Source organism: Patella vulgata, chromosome 9 (genome assembly GCF_932274485.2).
Source record: "Patella vulgata chromosome 9, xgPatVulg1.2, whole genome shotgun sequence".
In the NCBI taxonomy this organism is placed as follows: Eukaryota; Metazoa; Mollusca; class Gastropoda; family Patellidae; genus Patella; species Patella vulgata.
Window position 1 is genome coordinate 44,784,423 of NC_065887.2, and position 19,980 is coordinate 44,804,402.

A 19,980-nucleotide genomic window follows, 5' to 3' on the forward strand; every position below is an offset into this window, starting at 1 on the left:
TTCAGAAACAATACAAAACTGCGGAAATGCACTGATGTTTTTATTAGAGGTAACCAGTGTATGTTAATAACAGGCCAATTGCCTACACATGAACATATGGTCGGCTTATCTGACGGCCCCATTTCACTCGCAAAGAGATACACTGTCAAACGTGAAAATGGGCGTTTTTGATTTTTGTCTTAATAATGAGTAATTGCTCCACATTCAGCAATTCGCCGTGGCATGCTCCTAATCAACCGTCCAATCAGGATTTGGGGCAATCTGACCCACTCCTCTTGCAGTGCCACGGCTAATTCTTGCAGTATTGTCGATTGACGTTGACGTTGACTTCGACGAACATGTCTCCCGATCAAATTAAACTAAAGAAAAGTTACGCTAAACAGTAAATCTTATGCATGAACCGATACCCGAAAGCAAACATGGATAGGATAAACCAGCACACGGCAGTTTTCGTCAACCCTTCCTTGAAGTGCTAAATTTGACAATGAACCCCTGCACGTGTAGGCCTATGGCGCTAAATAAATATTGCTGCCGCAAGTGCAGCTGAGTGGTTCCTGTTGGGGCGATAAGTTCTTCATCTGTGAACATACTCTCAAAGCATGTCAAGTGTCCATGACTATTTATCTTTTATCACAACCTACATAGGTATTTGCATTTCAATATCCCCTATTTTTTTTTTTTTTTTTTTTTTGAAGAATTATTAATAATAATCATACTGTGGTCTGTATCCTTACTTTGTATGGTATTTCTTACCTCCCCTAAATTTCTCTCAAAATTCAGAGGTAAATAATTGAATGACTAAAAACCAACCTGTTTATCTTCTGTTGTATGCATTGAACTTGTCCAAGTGGCAGTTTGAAATAGCGCTCCTCCCAACCCAACACTGGTTAATTGGATGTAACTCTACAGATAAGATCTATGTTTCGCGTGTATATTTGGTGGTGTTAAATGTGATGTCTCTGATCAAATCAAAGCACAAAATAGGTGCTGGCTTCTGCACATGAAAAAGTGTGTGGACTAATAAAGAGAGTTATCTCCCTTCAAACACCAATCGAACCTGTGATAATAGGTTTCTTAATGATTGAATCAATTAAAAAATTTAAATATTATAAATATGTTTAAGAATGCGGGGTCTGCTGAGATCTTGCGATCACAGCAGAAAGATGAACAATATTTGACATTCCTGAGATCTACGATAGCAGACAATTGCCAAACGCTAGCAGGTGGGTGGCTTTATTATTGTTTTTGTTCGGATTATTATTCTTCTTCTTCTTATTATTATTATTATTTTTAGGGTTTCACACTGCGTAGCTTGTGTGAAACACTATTGTTTTTGTTCGGATTATTATTCTTATTATTATTTTTTTTTTTTCCATTTTGATCATAGCTCAGAAACTACTTGTCGGATTGATCCAATTTCTTCGGTTTCTCTAGGAAAGTGGGTGTGACTTAGAGATTAAAGCTATTTTGAACGTTCTGTGACAATGCGAAATGTCCGAAATCACCGAAGTGGTTAATTTTTGAAATTTTGTCGTAACATTTACAATAATTGCCGGATTTTAACATTTGATACATTTTGACATAGGCAGAGACCAGGCAGATAGCTACGGATCTTTAGATTTTTGATTTTCGATGAATCTTCGGAGATATTAGGCGCCAAATTTTGAAAATTTAAATTTTTACAATTTTTTTGGGCAGAGGATATTCGCCATTCGAATGGCAAAGAGTTATTCGCCATTCGTTTACGTTATTTGCCATTCGTTTTCGTTATTTGCCATTCTTTTTATTTAAATCGATATTCTCTGTCCTATCACGATGTCTGGTCGAGGGGTAATGCTACCAACCACTTAAACTAGTTTAACTTCGTCCTACAAAATGCACATACATCATTTTCGTTGCAGTAAAAATGCGAAAATAACTACTACAACAAACGTTGTTCGACACAGTGCCCTTGGAGGTCTATTTATAGCCTAGCGGTGACTACCCGAAAACGTACCATACTTTATGACCTGTCTTTGAAAGGTTTAAATAAGATAAAATAGTTTTATTCAAATATATGGATTGCAAATAAACAGTGGTTGAAAATGAAAAGTTCGGGTAGATAAAAAAAAATGAAATAAAATCCTGGTGCTAAATATGAAAAATAGAAACGAATGGCACAAAAAGACGAGAGATATGTACAATAAGATAATAATAAAATACTTCATATTTTTACCTGTCTGTCTTTGGTAATGTTTTATTTTATGTTGATATTCACTGTATACCCTGATGGGACACACATCATGGAGAGAGAGAGAGAGAGAGAGAAGGGAGAGAGAGAGTCGGTTCGCCATACGTCCGTTCGAAACAAACTAGGTAAATTCTAGCGCGGAATCAAAACCACGCTACTTGACTGTATAACACCTTCTGATCCAAGGCGCACGCATTAATCCCCCCCCCCCACCAGACATGTTTGGGGCACGCTAAAGTGTGGGCCACGATGGCTCAGTCAGTTTGTGACATTCTAATTTGAGTTTTGGCGTGGTTTCGATTCACCTGTTGTACGTGACAAGGAGTAGGGTCGCCTGTCCAACCCCATGGGTTTTCTCCGGGTAATATCACTGCTAACGTCTAAAGACCCCTACGCTCTGGAATTATTCAAATAAAAAAATGTAACCCTATGTGTTAGTCCCAAAATGACCCTCTCTCTCATTCCAGTTTCATATGAGGGAAATTTTGCCCGGATACGCCAATGTATACACCTGTCCTCGTTTTTTTCGTGCCATCCGAGCGACTACACAGCTGTCCTTGACAGACCCTCTGTCCTGCACCACTGACAAGGGGAAATAGCCGAAACAAATTATGATCATGCCTAAGAAATATATCGTTTTGAGTACACAGAGACGAGGTATGCGAAGCCGGTCGCTTAAAGAAACATTCATGATTCCAGAAAAAATGTCACTGTGTATTAAACTGACTATAAATTTTCTAAATTTTATGCCGAATTTTAATCCCTTAGTCAATTTTAAGAAATTACGATCTCATCCCTGGCTGGTACGCCTCTGTGAGTAGATGTAAATGAATTATATTATTATGTTTGACAATAAAACACACGGTTGAGAAAGCAATGTAGGCTATGCGTAGCAAATGAATACGGGATGCCAATAAAGAAATCGCGGGGGGCAATGTTTAGCACGTGTGCGCTGTATCATAAGGTCTGTCATAGAGGTCTCGCTCTCTCTCTCTCTCTCTCTCTCTAGTTTGAAATGGAAGGTATAAATAGAAACATACGGGTGGCAAATATAACACGCAGTTGGAAAAGAAATGTATTGGGTAGGAACTGAAATATACGAATGGTATATAGATAGAATATGCAGTTGGCAATGAAATAATATGGGTAGCCTACTCCGGGTGGTAAGCGGGCGGGAACTCAGATCAGGTTAGAACAATTTTAATCAGCCTCTGCTGCTTTCGCAGGAATGAAATTAGATTAAGTTTGTATTGTATCTACTTTGTGATAAACAAATGCGTTTTCAATGTATTAGTAAAGATTCAAAATTTCACAGAATACAGAACTTTTCACATGTGTGCTACTTCCATCAACACACGATGACGGTTTCGCTGTATACGCTTCGCTGTGAACGAAGATGTTCATATGCACTTTGAAGCTTTAAATAACAAATGACAATTAAAAAGGGATTCTGGGTCTGTATTTTGAATAAAAGCACAAACAATCTGCAAGAATGTTAGGTTTATTATATAAAACGAATGGCGAATAACCATCCTTATGGTGAATATCCACTCCGATTTTTTTTTTATTAATGAATATTTCTTTATGGTATTTTATCCAGGGCTAAATGGTCATCTGATTTGAGAAAAAATGTGAAGAATTTTTTTCTCAGTAATTTGCGTTAGCCGTCATTGGCTAATTCAGTTTTTCGGTCCTAGATTGATTATTTATTGTTCGATTTGTTTAAAACAAAGTTCATATGCTCCATTTTCCGAAATGTCATTTTTTTTGTTACCGATAGAGTTATCTGTCGACATCGGAAGTGACATAATTTTAACAAAAACTATAATTTTGACAGTTCGGTACCACTTTTTGAAAGCAAATATTATTTTTTCAAAATTTGATATTACCAAAAGGATGCGCCATGCAAATGTGCACAAAACATCGGGCTCAGTTTTCTTAATTTCGATTTCGATTAAAAGGTGAAAAACGGTGCAAAATTAAGCAATTTACAACCCATTCAGTGTCTTCATATTTTAAAATATTTCTTCGTAACTTTCATAAACTCGTAGCAGTATTCCATACGAAGAGAATGTATGTGAAAATAAATATGTAATATGCGCAGTTCCCGAGAAATAGGCAAGTTTGCATGCGTCATTTTTCACATTATTTTGCCTGTAAAAAGGGAAATTATCATTCGATTTTCAATTTGATTTTACCATTTGATGCCTAATGCCAATTTTGACTAGGTCAAGCCAAATTAACAATTTTACTATCACCATAAATGACGTCATTTTGTCAAAAACTGTATTTTTAGCTTTCAAGACAGATATTTTATTCAAATGAGTCTGATCTGTAATGTTTTTAACATTATGATATTTGATTCTGATCAACAAATAGGATTAACCTATACGATCATACAGATACCACAAAAACGTTTCTAACTTGTACGGTTGCAGAGAAATAGACGATTTTCTTCAAGTCACTTTTCAAGGCTTTTGGTCTATAAAAGTGCAAATTAATATTCGATTTTCATAAAATTTTCACCATGTGATGCCTTATGTCATTTATGATTACATAAAACTAGTTTAACATTTTCATTATCACCGGAAGTAATGTCATTTGGGCAAAAACTATAATTTTAGCTTTCAAAACACATATTTTTTTGAAGTGAGTTATATTTGTTATTCGTTTAACAATTTTTATATTTGATTCCAATGGACATATAGATTGGATCAATACGATCATATAGATGTCCAAAAATGGCTTCAGGTATCTTCCCTTGTCGAGAATTAACCAATTTTGTCAAGATGACTTTTATAGATTTTTTTCCCATTTTAATTTCCCATTAGAAAGTTAGCTATCTTATCGGTAAGTTAGTAACAAATTTTGTCAGGATCACTTTTTTGACATATGTAACACATGGTAACAAATGTATAGATGTAATTGATATTGCTAGATTTGGTTGATTCTGCATCTATTTGTGCAATGCTTATGTGGAAATCTGTTTAACGGTTTCATTGATACCCGAAGTGACATAAGTTCAAGGATAAGGTGGCACCTGAAGTAACATAAGTTCAAGGGTATTGTGGCACCTGTGAAACCCGTCATTACTGCTTCGCAGTTCTAGTGATGATTGTTTTTACCAAATAAACAATCATCCAACACGTTGGCCGTTTTATTTTCCACTTGAGTATATCTCAGAAATTACTTGTCGGATCGATCCGATATCTTTGGTTTTACGGGTAAGATGGCATGACTTAGAGATTAAATCTATTTAGAACATTCTGCAACAGTGCGAAATGTCCGAAATCACCGAAGTTGTTTTTTTTTAAAATATTGCCGTAACATTAACAATAATATTCGGATTTTAACATATGATACATTTTTACATAACCACAAACAATGCATATAGCTACGGGTCTTCAGATATTAGGCGCCAAATTTTGAAAATTTAAATTTTTACAAAAAACTTTTTTATTAATGAATATTTCTTTATGATATTTTATCCAATGCTAAAGGGTCGTCTGATTTGAGCAAAAATGTCAACAAATTTTGTCTAGATATTTTGTCTGTAAAGGGGTCAATTATTTTTAGATTTTCAGCTTTTTTTTACCATTTGTGACCTTTTGCCAATTTTGACTAGGTCAAACTAATTTAACATTTTCACTGTCACCGGAAATGACATCATTTGGGCAAAATCTGTATTTTTAGCCAGAAAATAAGATATTTTATTGAAATGGTTCTTATTTGTAATGTTTTTAAAATTATGATATTAGAATAAACCCATACAATCATACAGATACCACAAAATGGTTTCTAACTTGTACGGTTGAAGAGAAGTAGACGATTTTCTACAAGTCACTTTTCATGGTTTTTGGCCCGCAAAAGTGTCAATTATTATCAGATTTTCATAAATTTTTACCATGTGATGCCTTATGCCATTTAGGATTTTATAGAACTAATTTAACATTTTCATTATCACCGGAAGTAATGACATTTTGGCAAAAACTGTATTTTAAGCCTTCAAAACAAATATTTTTTTTGAAGTGGGTTATATTTATTATTTGTTTAACAATATGATATTTGATTCCAATGGACATATAGATTGGATCAATATGATCATATAGATGTCAAAAAATGCTTCTAATATCTTCCCTTGTCGAGAAATAACCAACGTTTATGGGGAAATCTGTTTATCGGTTTCATTGGTTCTGGAAGGGATATGAGTTCAAGGGTAACGTGACACCGAAAGTGACATAAGTTCAAGGGTAACGTGGCACCGGTGAAACCCGTCATTACTGCTTCGCAGTTCTAGTTAATATTAAAGTAGCTAGGTGTCTAGCTAACTCACTATCCAAAGTCTTACACGTTAAAAATTCGAATTATTTGTCAATTCAAATCAAAATTGATGTTGTGATTTTACCAGGAAAAAGTAAGCTTCTGATATCCAATATTTAAGACAAAATAATTTTTTTTACCAAATACGTAATCGTGTACATAGTGCGTTTCAGTGTCATTTGTAAAAAGTGACCAAAAAGAACGAGGCTAGACATATTGCACAACTCATGTCAAACACTGACGTCATATCTTATCTGGAGGGCATGCGCAATAGACTTGAATAACCAGAGGTTAGAAATTCCTATTCGTTTGAGACTCATGCCGTATTTCGCTGGATAACACAGAGGCCGCGGAGTTATTTCCGAAGTGGGGGGGTCTGACAATAATAATTGAGGGACGAATTCCCGAAAACGAAGCGTGGTTATGCGACGCGAGAGGGTATTGCTGGAGGCGCCGCAGGCGCCAGAAGAAATTTGAAAATTTTGAAACTTTGATGTGATTTTTATACGCCCACATTTTCATGTGGACGTATTATGCCGTCGCCCCTGTCCGTCCGGACGTCCACAATTGTTTGTGGACTCTCTACAGGTCACAATTCTTATCCGAATTTGACGAAACTTGAAATATAGGTTTATCCCCAAAAGATCTCGGCTGCTTTCGATATTGGCATATATCAGATCGAAACTTCATGGATTATGGCCCCTGATTGTACGAAAAATCACATTTTTAACTTGTGGACCCTATAGAGGTCACAATTTTCATCTGATTTTGCTGAAACTTGACATGCATGTTTATAACCAGAAGATCTCGGTTCCTGTTGATATTTCTGCATATCGGATCCTAACTTCCTGAATTATGGCCCCTTATTGTACGTAAACTCGCGTTTTTAGCCAGTGTTCCCTCTAGAGGTCATAATTATTATCTGATTTTTAAAAAGAATGTTTGAATATATCACCGTTACATCGTAATATCAGATGAGTTCGAATTTCGTGAAAATCGGACCAAAGCTGTCGGACAAAATGGCCGCCCCTCATACGCAAATAGTGAGAAACACGGTGTATCAAGGTTGTGGACACTCTAGAGGTCACAATTTTGATCTGATGTTGATGAAACTTGAAATACATGTTAATAACCCAAAGATCTTGGTTCTTGTCGATATTCGCGCATATCAGACTTCCTGAATTATGACCCTTGATTGTACGAAAAATCCCTCACAGCACACTGTATGGCGTATGCCCGTTTTCATTTGCGCAGTTCGGAGCAGAACACTTAGGATGTTAAACCCCATTTCATTTCATTTCATTTGTATGAAAAATCGCGTTTTTAGCTTGTGGTTCCTCTAGACATCACAATTTAAAAAAAAAACGTTTGAATATATCACCATTACACCCTAATGAAGGTGGAGTTTGAATTTCGTGAAAATCGGACCAAAACTGCCGGACAAAATGGCCGCCCCTCGTACCGTACGTAAATAGTGTAAATATATGGTGCATGTATATCAAGGTTGTGGACCCTCTAGAGCTCATAATTTTGATCCGATTTTGACGAAACTTAACTTATGTTTATATCACAGAGATCTTGGTTCCTTTCGATAATCGCACATATCCGAACGTAAATTCCTGGAATATATGGCCCCTGATTGTCCGCTAGAAGTCACATCATCCAGAACGTGTGTTATATAACAACGATTGATTGTTTTAACAAGTTTTAAATAAAACTAATCACCGAGAATACATGTATAGATGTAGCTGTAATTAAATTTCTTCAATCTTGGTTGTCATCATTTATTTTTTCAATTTGTCAAATTTTGATCTTAAAATTTATTTATTTTAAAAATTATATACCTATATATACGGTATATTTTATTTGCATTTAAGGCCATTTTTATAATTCCAATACTTGCAGGCGCTAGATTTTGGATAAAATGGAGGAAAGAACTGGATGTTTTATCAGATTTGGGATATTTCATATTAACCACGTTAGCAGGTAAGTTAAATACCAACTGATACCACCTCTTGTAATTTGGAGCAAGAAGATTCTACTGTAAGTGCAGGAGGACCACACTACACACAAAACAAAATCTACAAGATAAACCTGCGGACAGGACACGCGACATAGACAAGTGAATGGGTCCGGGGACCAGCCGTAAGCGTCCACTGAACTGTACAGTCTCAGGCTTGTTATAGCACAGGATTCACGTAAAAGGGTAGCGGCAACAATCGTGATAGGCTGCCAGTCTACAAGTGAATAATAATAAATTAAATGTTCTTCTATTTAAGGATATCAAACAATAGGGGAAGAATATGTCAACATTGTCCAAGTGGATTCTTCTAAACGACGTCTGCCGACATTAGGGGTAAGTATAGTTTTATCTACACATAGAACACTGTGAGGAAATATGTAAGTGTCATGATTTCCAAATTATTTCAAATTTATAGGATAACGAAGCGTTATAAATTGCTAAAAAACGTAAATAAAAAAAACCACTTACTAAAGCAAACATTGTTCGCCTCAACACTTGAGAATTCCAATTTTGGTGAAGGTGGACTGACTATTGTCTTGTAGGTGGACTGACTATTGTCTTGTAGGTGGACTGACTATTGTCCTTTAGGTGGACTGACTATTGTCCTGTAGGTGGACTGACTGTTGTCTTGTAGGTGGACTGACTATTGTCCTGTAGGTGGACTGACTATTGTCCTATAGGTGGACTGACTGTTATCACTTAAAGTTATTAACTTCTGGTTTGGCGGCTCGCACTACATATCGGCGTAGCCCCCACACACACGCACACACACACACAAATTATAACGTGCTAAGTCACATTTATTGACTTCACATTAACATATTAGTTCTAATGTGAAGCAGTCTTTGGTTCCTGAAACTCTGGATATCATTTTCAAATAGCTTTCCATTTCTTGTATCTTTTAAATATAATATACTATTCAAAAAAAGTAGGGGATATTTGATTTTTAAGTGTTATTAAAGTCACCTAATGAAACTGACGAAGAAACAAATGACAAAATGAAATGAAGTTCACATTCATCGATTTATTCCAAATGATCGTTAGACTAAGTAAGGCACAGACTGACCATTATAAGGGTAAAATGATACCCGGGGTCAAACAGCAAAGTTACCACAGCATCACAACCAAGTCAGTAACGGGTAAATCCTCCTCTGTTTGCCAAACAAGCATTGATCCGACGTGGCATACTCCTAATGAGACGTCTAAGGTCATTTTGGTCCAGATTGTCCCATTCCTGTTGCAACGCAGCAGCAAGTTCTTGGACATTGGCAGGACGTTGTTGACGTTGACGTAACCTCTGTCCAAGCATGTCCCAGACATGCTCGATGGGGGAGAGGTCGGGACTCAGTGCTGGCCAAGGTAATGTGGTGATGTTCTGTTGTTGGAGGTAACCTGTAACGATCCTGGCCCTGTGACATCTTGCGTTGTCATCCTGGAAGATGAAACGGCGGCCATGACGTCGTGCGAACGGCACAACATGGACTGCCAAGATGTTGTCCCGGTAGTACTGGCCTGTAACACGCCCTGCAACAACATGTAAAGCCGTTCTTCCAGCAACAGTGATGCCTCCCCACACCATAACAGAACCACCCCCAAATCGATCATGTCTGATGACGTTAACGTCTTGGAAGCGCTCGTTTCGATGACGCCACACCCTTCTACGTCTGTCCAAAAAATCAACAGTGAACCTTGACTCATCTGAAAACATCACATTGCTCCAGCGTCGATTATCCCAGTGTTGACGATCCCTACACCAACGACGTCTTGCCTGAATGTGATGATCTCTCAAACAAGGGATCACGCGAGGACGTCGGGTGCGAAGGTGACCCCTATGCAGTCGATTCCGAATCAACTGGCCACTCACTCTCACACCAGTGTCTGTTTGAAGACGAGCGCTGATCTGATTTGCTGTGATGACACGATTTCTCAAGGCCAAGGTACGGATAAATCGATCCTGGGCTTGAGTTGTCGCCCTTGGTCGACCTGAGCGTGGTCTGTCCTGTACAGATTGTGTATCACGGTATCTGGACCATAGCCTGCTTATGACAGACTGAGAAACATTCATCGTCCGCGCCACAACCGCCTGTGTTGTGCCGATCTGTAGCATGCCAAGGGCACGTAACCTTTCTTTATGGGTAAGCCGACGCATATCAAAATTTGTTTTCTGGTCACTAAAACAATTAAACTGATGTTTCCACCCTGGAATTCAATGCCACAATGACTGTAACATTCAAAGTCAGAGTCGTGCAAATCTTGGGTTGGACCCCCATGATGATCCCAAGCATCACCTGCATTCCATGCGGAAGCTATTGGTGCGTTTGGGCGTCACATGTAACTGGAAATGTTTCTTCTGTTAGGTTCTATAGTGACTTTTTTCGTAGTCATTTGCATATTTTAGTATTATGCCCCCAAAATCAAATATCCCCTACTTTTTTTGAATAGTATATATTATATATTTTAGAGACGATTATTAATGGTGATATTGTATGTCAGCAGTCCGTATCTTCTACAAAAGACGTTGAAGAACGTAGAAAAATGTTTGGAGAGATCAAGACAGCAATCAGTTGAATTTAAACAAGCTCTGCTCAACACCATTCCCTTTATCAGAAATGTATTTCTATACCTACATCGATTACATTTAGGTATATTTTATCTGCATGGTGCCTTTTATCATCTCGCTAAACGCCTTACTGGAGTGACATATGTGAGTATCGCTTCTTTTCTTTGTGTAAATATTCCAACACTGATTAAAAACACAAACCCTTATATGAAAACATAGTATCTGTCTGATACTTGACAGATGGTGTCCCTAGCATGACACTATGTATTGTTTTATAAGCAGAAAGAATCTTGAACACTATTGATTGTTTTATATATATATATATATATATATAATAAAAGGTTGATTGTTTTATATATATATATATATAATAAAAGGTTATAGTTAAAGCTACACTTAGGTGTTAGATATTCGAAATAAAGATGTTTTAGGAAAAATTTGTTGGAAAGCTTAATAAAGCGGAAAGTACTCGCAAAAACCTAGTTTTTTTTCCTAAAACATCTTTATTTCGAATATATATATATATATATATATATATATATATATATATATATATATATATATATATACACACACAAGCTACAATTCGTTATTTGAAGTTTATTGTTCATGTCACTATCATTATGAACCTGATCCCTATCACATTTGGTGTGTAGATTCGATAAATATTGTCAGACATTTGGACTCAGACATAATCGCTCTACAGCTACAAGTTTTTTGGGTGAAAATATGATTATGAAGACTAGCTCTATCGATTTTAATAAAGATTCATTCAAATAGCAATGTGTACCAACCCATGTTCACTCTGTAGGCTATAATTTATTGATTCCGCTCCTGAGTTATTCCCAAACCTTGTGGACAGGACATGGGCTACAGATTTTAACTGGTTGGGGTTTTTTTGTCAAATTTAGTGTAAATCCTTAAGACCTATCGATATTCAGCGTTCCGCAACCTTTTCCCAAACCCTTGTGAACAGGATAGAGGTTACAGGCTCACCACAGATTTTGTCTGTCAAATTTGGTGTGAATTATTGTGGGGTCATTGGAGAGAGCTAATTAGCCATCTTCTATAGCCAATATGAAATGATATATTTTAACTCGTCACGATTACTTTAATTATAGCTATAATAAAACCCAGATTAAATTTGATATTCTGTCTTCTCCATTATTCTCATTTTAGATTCAATACCTAAGCAAATCATCGGGGTCTGGATCATCCACAACATTTAAACTTCTAGGCTGGTTATCATTGTGTCAGTTAGGACTGACTATTTCATTACAGTTGTACAAGTTGTATATATCTTCATCAAACAATCATTCTATAAACATGTTACCAAGGTTTGTTTAACTTTCTCTATATATAATAAAACAAAATAAACAAAATCAGTGATGTATATGGAAGTGTAGCATACAAGTTAACATTTCTTAAATATTAATTACAGGTCATCATCCTCCTGTCAACCAGTTCCAGTCAATAAAATATGTTCTTTGTGTTTAGAAGTTCGACTAAACCCAACATTGACACCATGTGGTCATTTGTTTTGTTGGAATTGTATTCATTCGTGGTGTCAAACAAAGGTAAATAAAATCTAATACAGCTATTTAAAAGTTATCTCTGTGTGATCTGATCCAGCTAACAACCACATAACAAGCATATAGACTCAGTTATCCAATAACTGATGCTGTTCTCCTTTAAACTACATGACTGTCGTGGAAGCTTATTACGGTCTACCAAGTGTTTCGGCATCAGAAATAAACTACATGACTGTCGTGGAAGCTTATTACGGTCTACCAAGTGTTTCGGCATCAGAAATCTAATTCCAAAATATAGTGAGACGGGGGATATTTATTTTCGAATTAACAATTAATGTGGTATCTGTCTTGTTAAATTTTTATAAGCCCACATTTTTATGTGGATGTATATTGTCGTCGCCCCTGTCCGTCCGGACGTCCGTCCATCCGTCTGTCCACAATTTGTTTGTGGACACTCTACAGGTCACAATTTTTATTCGATTTTGACGAAACTTAAAATATAGGTCTATCTCCCAAAGATCTCAGTTCCTTTCGATATTGGCGGATATCGGACCATAACTTCATGGATTATGGCCCCTCATTGTACGAAAAATCACGTTTTTAGCTTGTGGACACTCTAAATGTCACAATTTTTATCTGATTTTGATGAAACTTGAAATACATGTTTATAACCCAAAGATCTTGGTTCCTTTCGATATATTAAACCTGATTGTACAAAAAATCCTGTTTGTTTTTAGCTTGTTCTCTACCCATCTCTTGCAAAATGTGGACGTATCCTGCCGGGCAGTCTTTTTTTTTGTGTAAAACATATAATATACAGATCTCCTGTACTTATTATAAAATAATGGTGAAAATCATATAAATTAAATAATTTATATACACACTATTTAAAACAAATAAAAACTAGAACTGCGAAGCAGTAATGACAGGTTTCACCTGTGCCACGTTACCCTTGAACTTATGTCACTCCCGGTGCCACGTTATCCTTGAACTTATGTCACTTCCAGTATCAATGAAACCGTTAAACAGATTTCCACATAAGCATTGCACAAATAGATGCAGAATCAACCAAATCTAGCAATATCAATTGCATCTATACATTTGTTACCATGTGTTACATATGTCAAAAAAGTGATCCTGACAAAATTTGTTACTAATTACCGATAAGTTAACTAACTTTATTATGGGAAATTAAAATGGGAAAAAAATCTGTAAAAGTCATCCTGACAAAATTGGTTATTTCTCAACAAGGGAAGATGCTAGAGGCCATTTTTAGACATCTATATGTCCATTGGAATCAAATATCATAATGCTAAACCAATAATAAATATAACTCACTTCAAAAAAATATTTGTTTTGAAAGCTAAAAATACAGTTTTTGTCCAAATGACATTACTTCCGGTGATAATAAAAATGTTAAAATTAGTTCTATGAAATCGTGACATAAGGCATCACATGGTGAAAATTGTATGAAAATCGAATAATAATTTACACTTTCATAGACCAAAAACCTTGAAAAGTGACTTGAAGAAAATCGTCTATTTCTCTGCAACCGTACAAGTTAGAAACGTTTTTATGGTATCTGTATGATCGTATGGGTTCATTCTATTTGTTGATTGGAATCAAATATCATAATTTTAAAAACATTACAGATCAGATTCATTTGAATAAAATATCTGATTTGCGATGATAGAAAAATGTTAAATTGGCTTGACCTAGTCTAAATTGACATAAGGCATCAAATGGTAAAAACAAATTGTAAATCGAATGATACTTGACTCTTTTACAGGCAAAATAATTTGAAACATGGCGCATGCAAAAATTGCCTATTTCTCGGCAACCGCTCAGATTACAAACTAATTTTCACATACATTCTCTTGTATGGATTATTGTTACGAGTTTATAAAAGTTACAAAGAAATATTTTATAATATGAAGACGCTGAATGGGTTGTAAATAGCTTAATTTTACACCGTTTTTCACCTTTTAATCGAAATAGCCCGAAAACGAAATCGAAATTAAGAAAACTGAGTCCGATGTTTTGTGCACATTTGCATGGCGCATCCTTTTGGTAATATCAAATTTTGAAAAAATAATATTTGCTTTCAAAAAGTGGTACCGAACTGTCAAAATTACAGTTTTTGTTAAAATTTTGTCACTTCCGATGCTGACAGATAACTCTATCGGTAACAAAGAAAAATGACATTTTGGAAAAAGGAGCATATGAACTTTGTTTTAAACAAATCGAACAATAAATAATCAATCTAGGACCGAAAAACTGAATTAGCCAATGACGGCTAACGCAAATTACTGAGACAAAAATTGTTCACATTTTTGCTCAAATCAGATGACCATTTAGCCCTGGATAAAATATCATAAAGAAATATTCATTAATAAAAAATTTTTTGTAAAAATTTAAATTTTCAAAATTTGGCGCTTAATATCTCTGAAGATTCATCGAAAATCAAAAATCTAAAGACCCGTAGCTATGTGCCTAGTCTCTGGCTATGTCAAAATGTATCAAATGTTAAAATCCGGCAATTATTGTTAATATTACGGCTATATTTAGAAAAAAACAACTTCGGTGATTTCGGAAATTTCGCATTGTTGCAGAATGTTCGAAATAGATTTAATCGCTAAGTCATGCCATCTTTCCTGAAAAACCAAAGATATCGGATTGATCCGACAAGTACTTTCTGAGATATACTCAAGTGGAAAATAAAACGGTCAACGTGTTGGATGATTGATTTTTTGGTAAAAACAATCATCACTAGAACTGCGACGCAGTAATGACGGGTTTCACTGGTGCCACGTTACCCTTGAACTTATGTCACTTCCGGTGCCTCGTTACCCTTGAACTTATGTCACATTCGGTACCAATGAAACCGTTAAACAGATTTCAACGTAAGCATTGCACACGTGTTATGAAATGGACGCAGAATCAACCAAATCCAGCAATATCAATTCCATTTATACATTTGTTACCATGCGTTAGATTTGTCAAAAATTTGATCCTGACAAAATTTATTACTAACTTACCACTAAACAGATTTCAACGTAAGCATTGCACACGTGTTATGAAATGGACGCAGAATCAACCAAATCCAGCAATATCAATTCCATTTATACATTTGTTACCATGCGTTAGATATGTCAAAAATTTGATCCTGACAAAATTTATTACTAACTTACCACTAAGTTACTACTAAGTTAGCTGACTATCTAATGGGAACTTAAAATGTGAAAAAAGTCTTAAAAAGTGATCCTGACAAAATTGGTTATTTCTCGACAAAGAAAGATGGTAGAAGCAATTTTTGGACATCTACATGATCGTATTGATCCAATCTATATCTCCATTGGAATCAAATATCATAATGTTAAACAAATAATAAATATAACTCACTTCAAAAAATATTTGTTTTGAAGGCTAAAAATACATTTTTTGCCAAACGACAATACTTCCGGTGATAATGAAAATGTTAAATTAGTTCCATGAAATCATAAATGGCATCAGGCATCACATGCTGAAAATTTTATGAAAATCAAATAATAATTGACACTTTTATAGACCAAAAACCTTGAAAAGTGACTTGTAGAAAATCGTCTATTTCTCTGCAACCGTAAAAGTTAGGAACCATTTTGTGGTATCTGTATGACCGTATTGATTCATTCTATTTGTTGATTGCAATCAAATGTCATAAATTTAAAAACATTACAAATCAGACTCCTCTGAAAAAAATATCTGTTTTGAAGGCTATAAATACAGTTTTTGCCCATATGACGCCATTTCCGGTGACACTGAAAATGTAAAATTGGATCGGCCCAGTCAAAAATGGCATTAGGCATCATATGGTGAAAAAAAAAAGAAAATCGGATTAAATTAACTCTTTTACAGGCAAAATAATGTGAAAAGTGACTCATGCAAAATTGCCTATTTCTCGGCAACTGCTAATATTACAAACTAATTTTGACATAAATTGTCATCGTATGGATTAATGCTACAGGTTCGTGAAAGTTGTCAAGAAATATTTTAAAATATGAAAAATCTGAATGCATTGTAAATAGCTCATTTTTACACCTTTTTTCAGCTTTAAATCAAAATGATGCAAATGCAAAACCGAAATAAAAAAAACAAAACAAAGAAAGACATATTTTGTGTCTTTAGTATGCGCATTCATCTTGATCTATTAGATTAGTAAACATTAATATTTGCTTTTTAAAAGACCCTTCGACACGTCAAAATTGAAGTTTTGGGCAAAATTACGTCACTTCCGGTGCCGTCAGAAACTTTTATATGTAGAAGTAAGTTGAGAATTTGCACCAGGTGGGCGTTTCTTTTACACAAATCAGGCAATAAATAATTAACCCAGAAACCATACACTGAAATTAAAATGCGAAAAATCATAAAAAGTGATCCTGACAAAATTGGTTAATTCTCGGCAAGGGAAGGTGTTAGAAACTATTTTGTGATATCAATATGATCGTATTGATTGATACTATTTGTCAATAGGAATCAAATATCATAATTTTACACCAATAATGAATATCGCTTACTTCAAACAATTACTTGTTTTAGAGGCTAAAAATACAGTTTTTGACAAACTGACGGTACTTCCGGTGATAATGAAAATACTAAATTACTTGGATGAAATCGTAAATGGCGTTAGGTATCACAAAGTGAATTTTTTATGAAAATCGAATAATAATTGTCGCTTTTATGGACCAAAAACCTTGAAAAGTGACCTGCTGAAAATCGCCTATTTCTCCGCAACTGAACAAGTTAGAAAACATTTTGTGATATCTATATGGTCGTATGGGTTCATTCTATTAGTTGATTGGAATCAAATATCATAATTTTGAAAACATTACAAACCAGACTCATTTGAATAAAATATCTGTTTTGAAGGCTATAAATACATTTTTTACCCAAATGCCGTCATTTCCGGTGACATTGAAAATGTTAAATTGGTTTGAACTAGTCTAAATTGACATTACGCATCAAATGGTGTCATTTTTATGAAATAATAATTGGCTCTTATACAAGCAAAATAGAAAAAAAAGTGACTCATGCAAAATTGACCATTTCTCGGCAAATACTCATATTACAAAATAATTTTGACATAGATTCTCTTCGTATGGATTAATGCTACAAGTTTATGATAGTTGCGAATAAATATTTTGAAATATGAAAAGCCTGAATGGGTTGTAAATAGCTCATTTTTACACCCTTTTTCACCTTTAAATCCAAATGGCGCAAATACAAAATCAAAATTAAAAAAAGCGAGTCGGACATTTTGTGCGCCTTTTGTAGGGGCATTTATCTTGATCTATCAGATTTGCAAAAATCAACATTTGCTAGTGAAAAGACGTTCTGACTCGACAAAATTGGAGTTTTTAGCAAAATTGCGTCACTTCCGGTGCCGATAGAAAACTTTACCGGTAATGAAAAAATTGAGAATTTGCACCATGGAGCATATAAACTTTGTTTTATAAAAATCGGGCAATAAATAATTAACCTAGAACCGATAAACTGAATTAGCCAATAGCGACCAAGAAAAATTATCGAGACAAAAAATGTTCACATTTTTGATCAAATCAGACGACCCCTTAACCCTGGGTAAAATGCCATAAAAAATTATTCTTTAATAAAAAAGTTTTTTTGTCAAAATTTGGCGCCTAATATCTCCGAAGATTCGTCGAAAATCAAAAATCTATACTACCGTAGCTATGTGCCCTGTCTCAGGCTATGTCAAAATGTATCCAATGTTAAAATCCGACGATTATTGTTAATATTACTGCAATATTTCAAAAAACGACAACTTTGGCGTTTCGGACATTTCGCATAGTCGCAGAACGTTCGAAATAGCTTTAATCTCTAAGTCACACCCACTTTCCCAGTAAAACCGAAGACATCGAATTGATCCGACAAGTAGTTTCTGAGATATGCTCAAGTGGAAAAAAAAAATAATAAGAAGAAGAAGAATCTTAACAAAAACAATAGTGTTTCACACAAACTACGCAGTGTGAAACCCTAAAAAGAGGAAGTGCTGTTTTATTACATGATAAAAGGGTTCTATAAATAGAATCAGATATTGATCCATGAACTATATTAAAGATGTTATTAGATGTAGCCTTATTATTTATACCGAAAAGAAGTGGTTTAATTGATTGCTGGTGTCATGGTAAAAATATGCCATATTTTTTTACACTGTTTGCGTACGAGGGGCGGCCATTTTTCGTACAATCAGGGGCCATAATTCAGGAAGTTACGGTCCGATATGCGCGAATATCGAAAGGAACCGAGATCTTTGGGTTATAAACTTCCATTTCAAGATTCATCAAAATCAGATAAAAATTGTGACCTCTATAGGGTACACAAGCTAAAAACGTGATTTTTTGTACAATCAGGGGCCATAATCCATGAAGTTTTGGTCCGATACATGCCAATATCGAAAGCAACCGGGATCTTTTGGAGATAAGCTTCGTCAAAATCGGACAAGAATTGTGACCCGTAGAGTGTCCACAAACAATTGTGGACGGACGTCCGAACGGACAGGAACGACGACAATATACGTCCACATGAAAATGTGGACGTATAAAAACATGTTTATAGCCCAAAGATCTTGGTTTCTTTCGATATTCACGCATATCGGATCGTAGCTTACTGAATTTTGACCCTTGGTTGTAAGTCAAATCGCTTTTTGTTTAGCTTGTTCTCTATCCACCTCTTGCAAAATGTGGGCGTATCTTGCCGCTGGTTTATTTGATGGTTACGTTTTTTCAATTGCCAATTGTGAAAAAAAAATCTAAATTTGTTTTGCAGCCTGAATGCCCGCTATGCCGATATAAGTTTCTACCTCATCGACTTGTCTTCTTAAAAAATATAGACGCACCACTACACTTATCAACTGTTTAAATAAAAACGTTTTTCCAATTTTAGTGATTTTTTTTTTTTTTTTTTTTTTTTTTTTAAAGAAATAAAATATTCAGTAGTGTTATTTCTATAAGTGATGGATCATACTCTACATGATGGAATGTTCGTTTCCTTAGATTAAGGGGGTTTTAGTTTCAATTTTGACTTCCCGTGCGATTATGGACATAAAATCGCTTATCTATGGACAGTAATATTTTTAACGAATACAGAGCGTCTTCCCACAAGAAATCAACACATAAAATCAAATGATATTGACAAATTTATCTTTGGGCAATATCCTTCGTCACGGCACTAAAAGGTATTAAGATGTGACAGTATCCTGACTACGGATCTACAGGAAACGGACTGTGACACTATGGTGACACTTATCTAATCAGGACCT

At 35.2% G+C, this 19,980-nt stretch overlaps 1 protein-coding gene across 1 annotated transcript; it reads left to right on the top strand.

Moving 5' to 3' along the window:
- The first annotated feature begins 779 nt into the window (after window positions 1–779).
- Window positions 780–19,603, top strand: LOC126832549 (peroxisome biogenesis factor 10). The gene is made up of 7 exons (XM_050563395.2): window positions 780–1,223; window positions 8,456–8,536; window positions 8,830–8,906; window positions 11,035–11,277; window positions 12,313–12,470; window positions 12,575–12,710; window positions 19,488–19,603. The coding sequence occupies exons 1-7, from the start codon at window positions 1,115–1,117 to the stop codon at window positions 19,578–19,580; spliced, it is 897 nt and encodes a 298-aa protein (XP_050419352.1). The 5' UTR covers window positions 780–1,114; the 3' UTR covers window positions 19,581–19,603.
- Window positions 19,604–19,980: the final 377 nt, after the last annotated feature.

What these genes read in the sequence shown, in the direction of transcription:
- LOC126832549 (XM_050563395.2), top strand. Translation starts at nt 1,115, where the DNA reads ATGTTTAAGAATGCGGGGTCTGCTGAGATCTTGCGATCACAGCAGAAA. An exon ending in CATATTAACCACGTTAGCAG is followed by an intron (nt 8,537 to 8,829) that starts GTAAGTTAAATA and finishes CTTCTATTTAAG; the next exon opens with GATATCAAACAATAGGGGAA. An exon ending in ATTCGTGGTGTCAAACAAAG is followed by an intron (nt 12,711 to 19,487) that starts GTAAATAAAATC and finishes TTTGTTTTGCAG; the next exon opens with CCTGAATGCCCGCTATGCCG.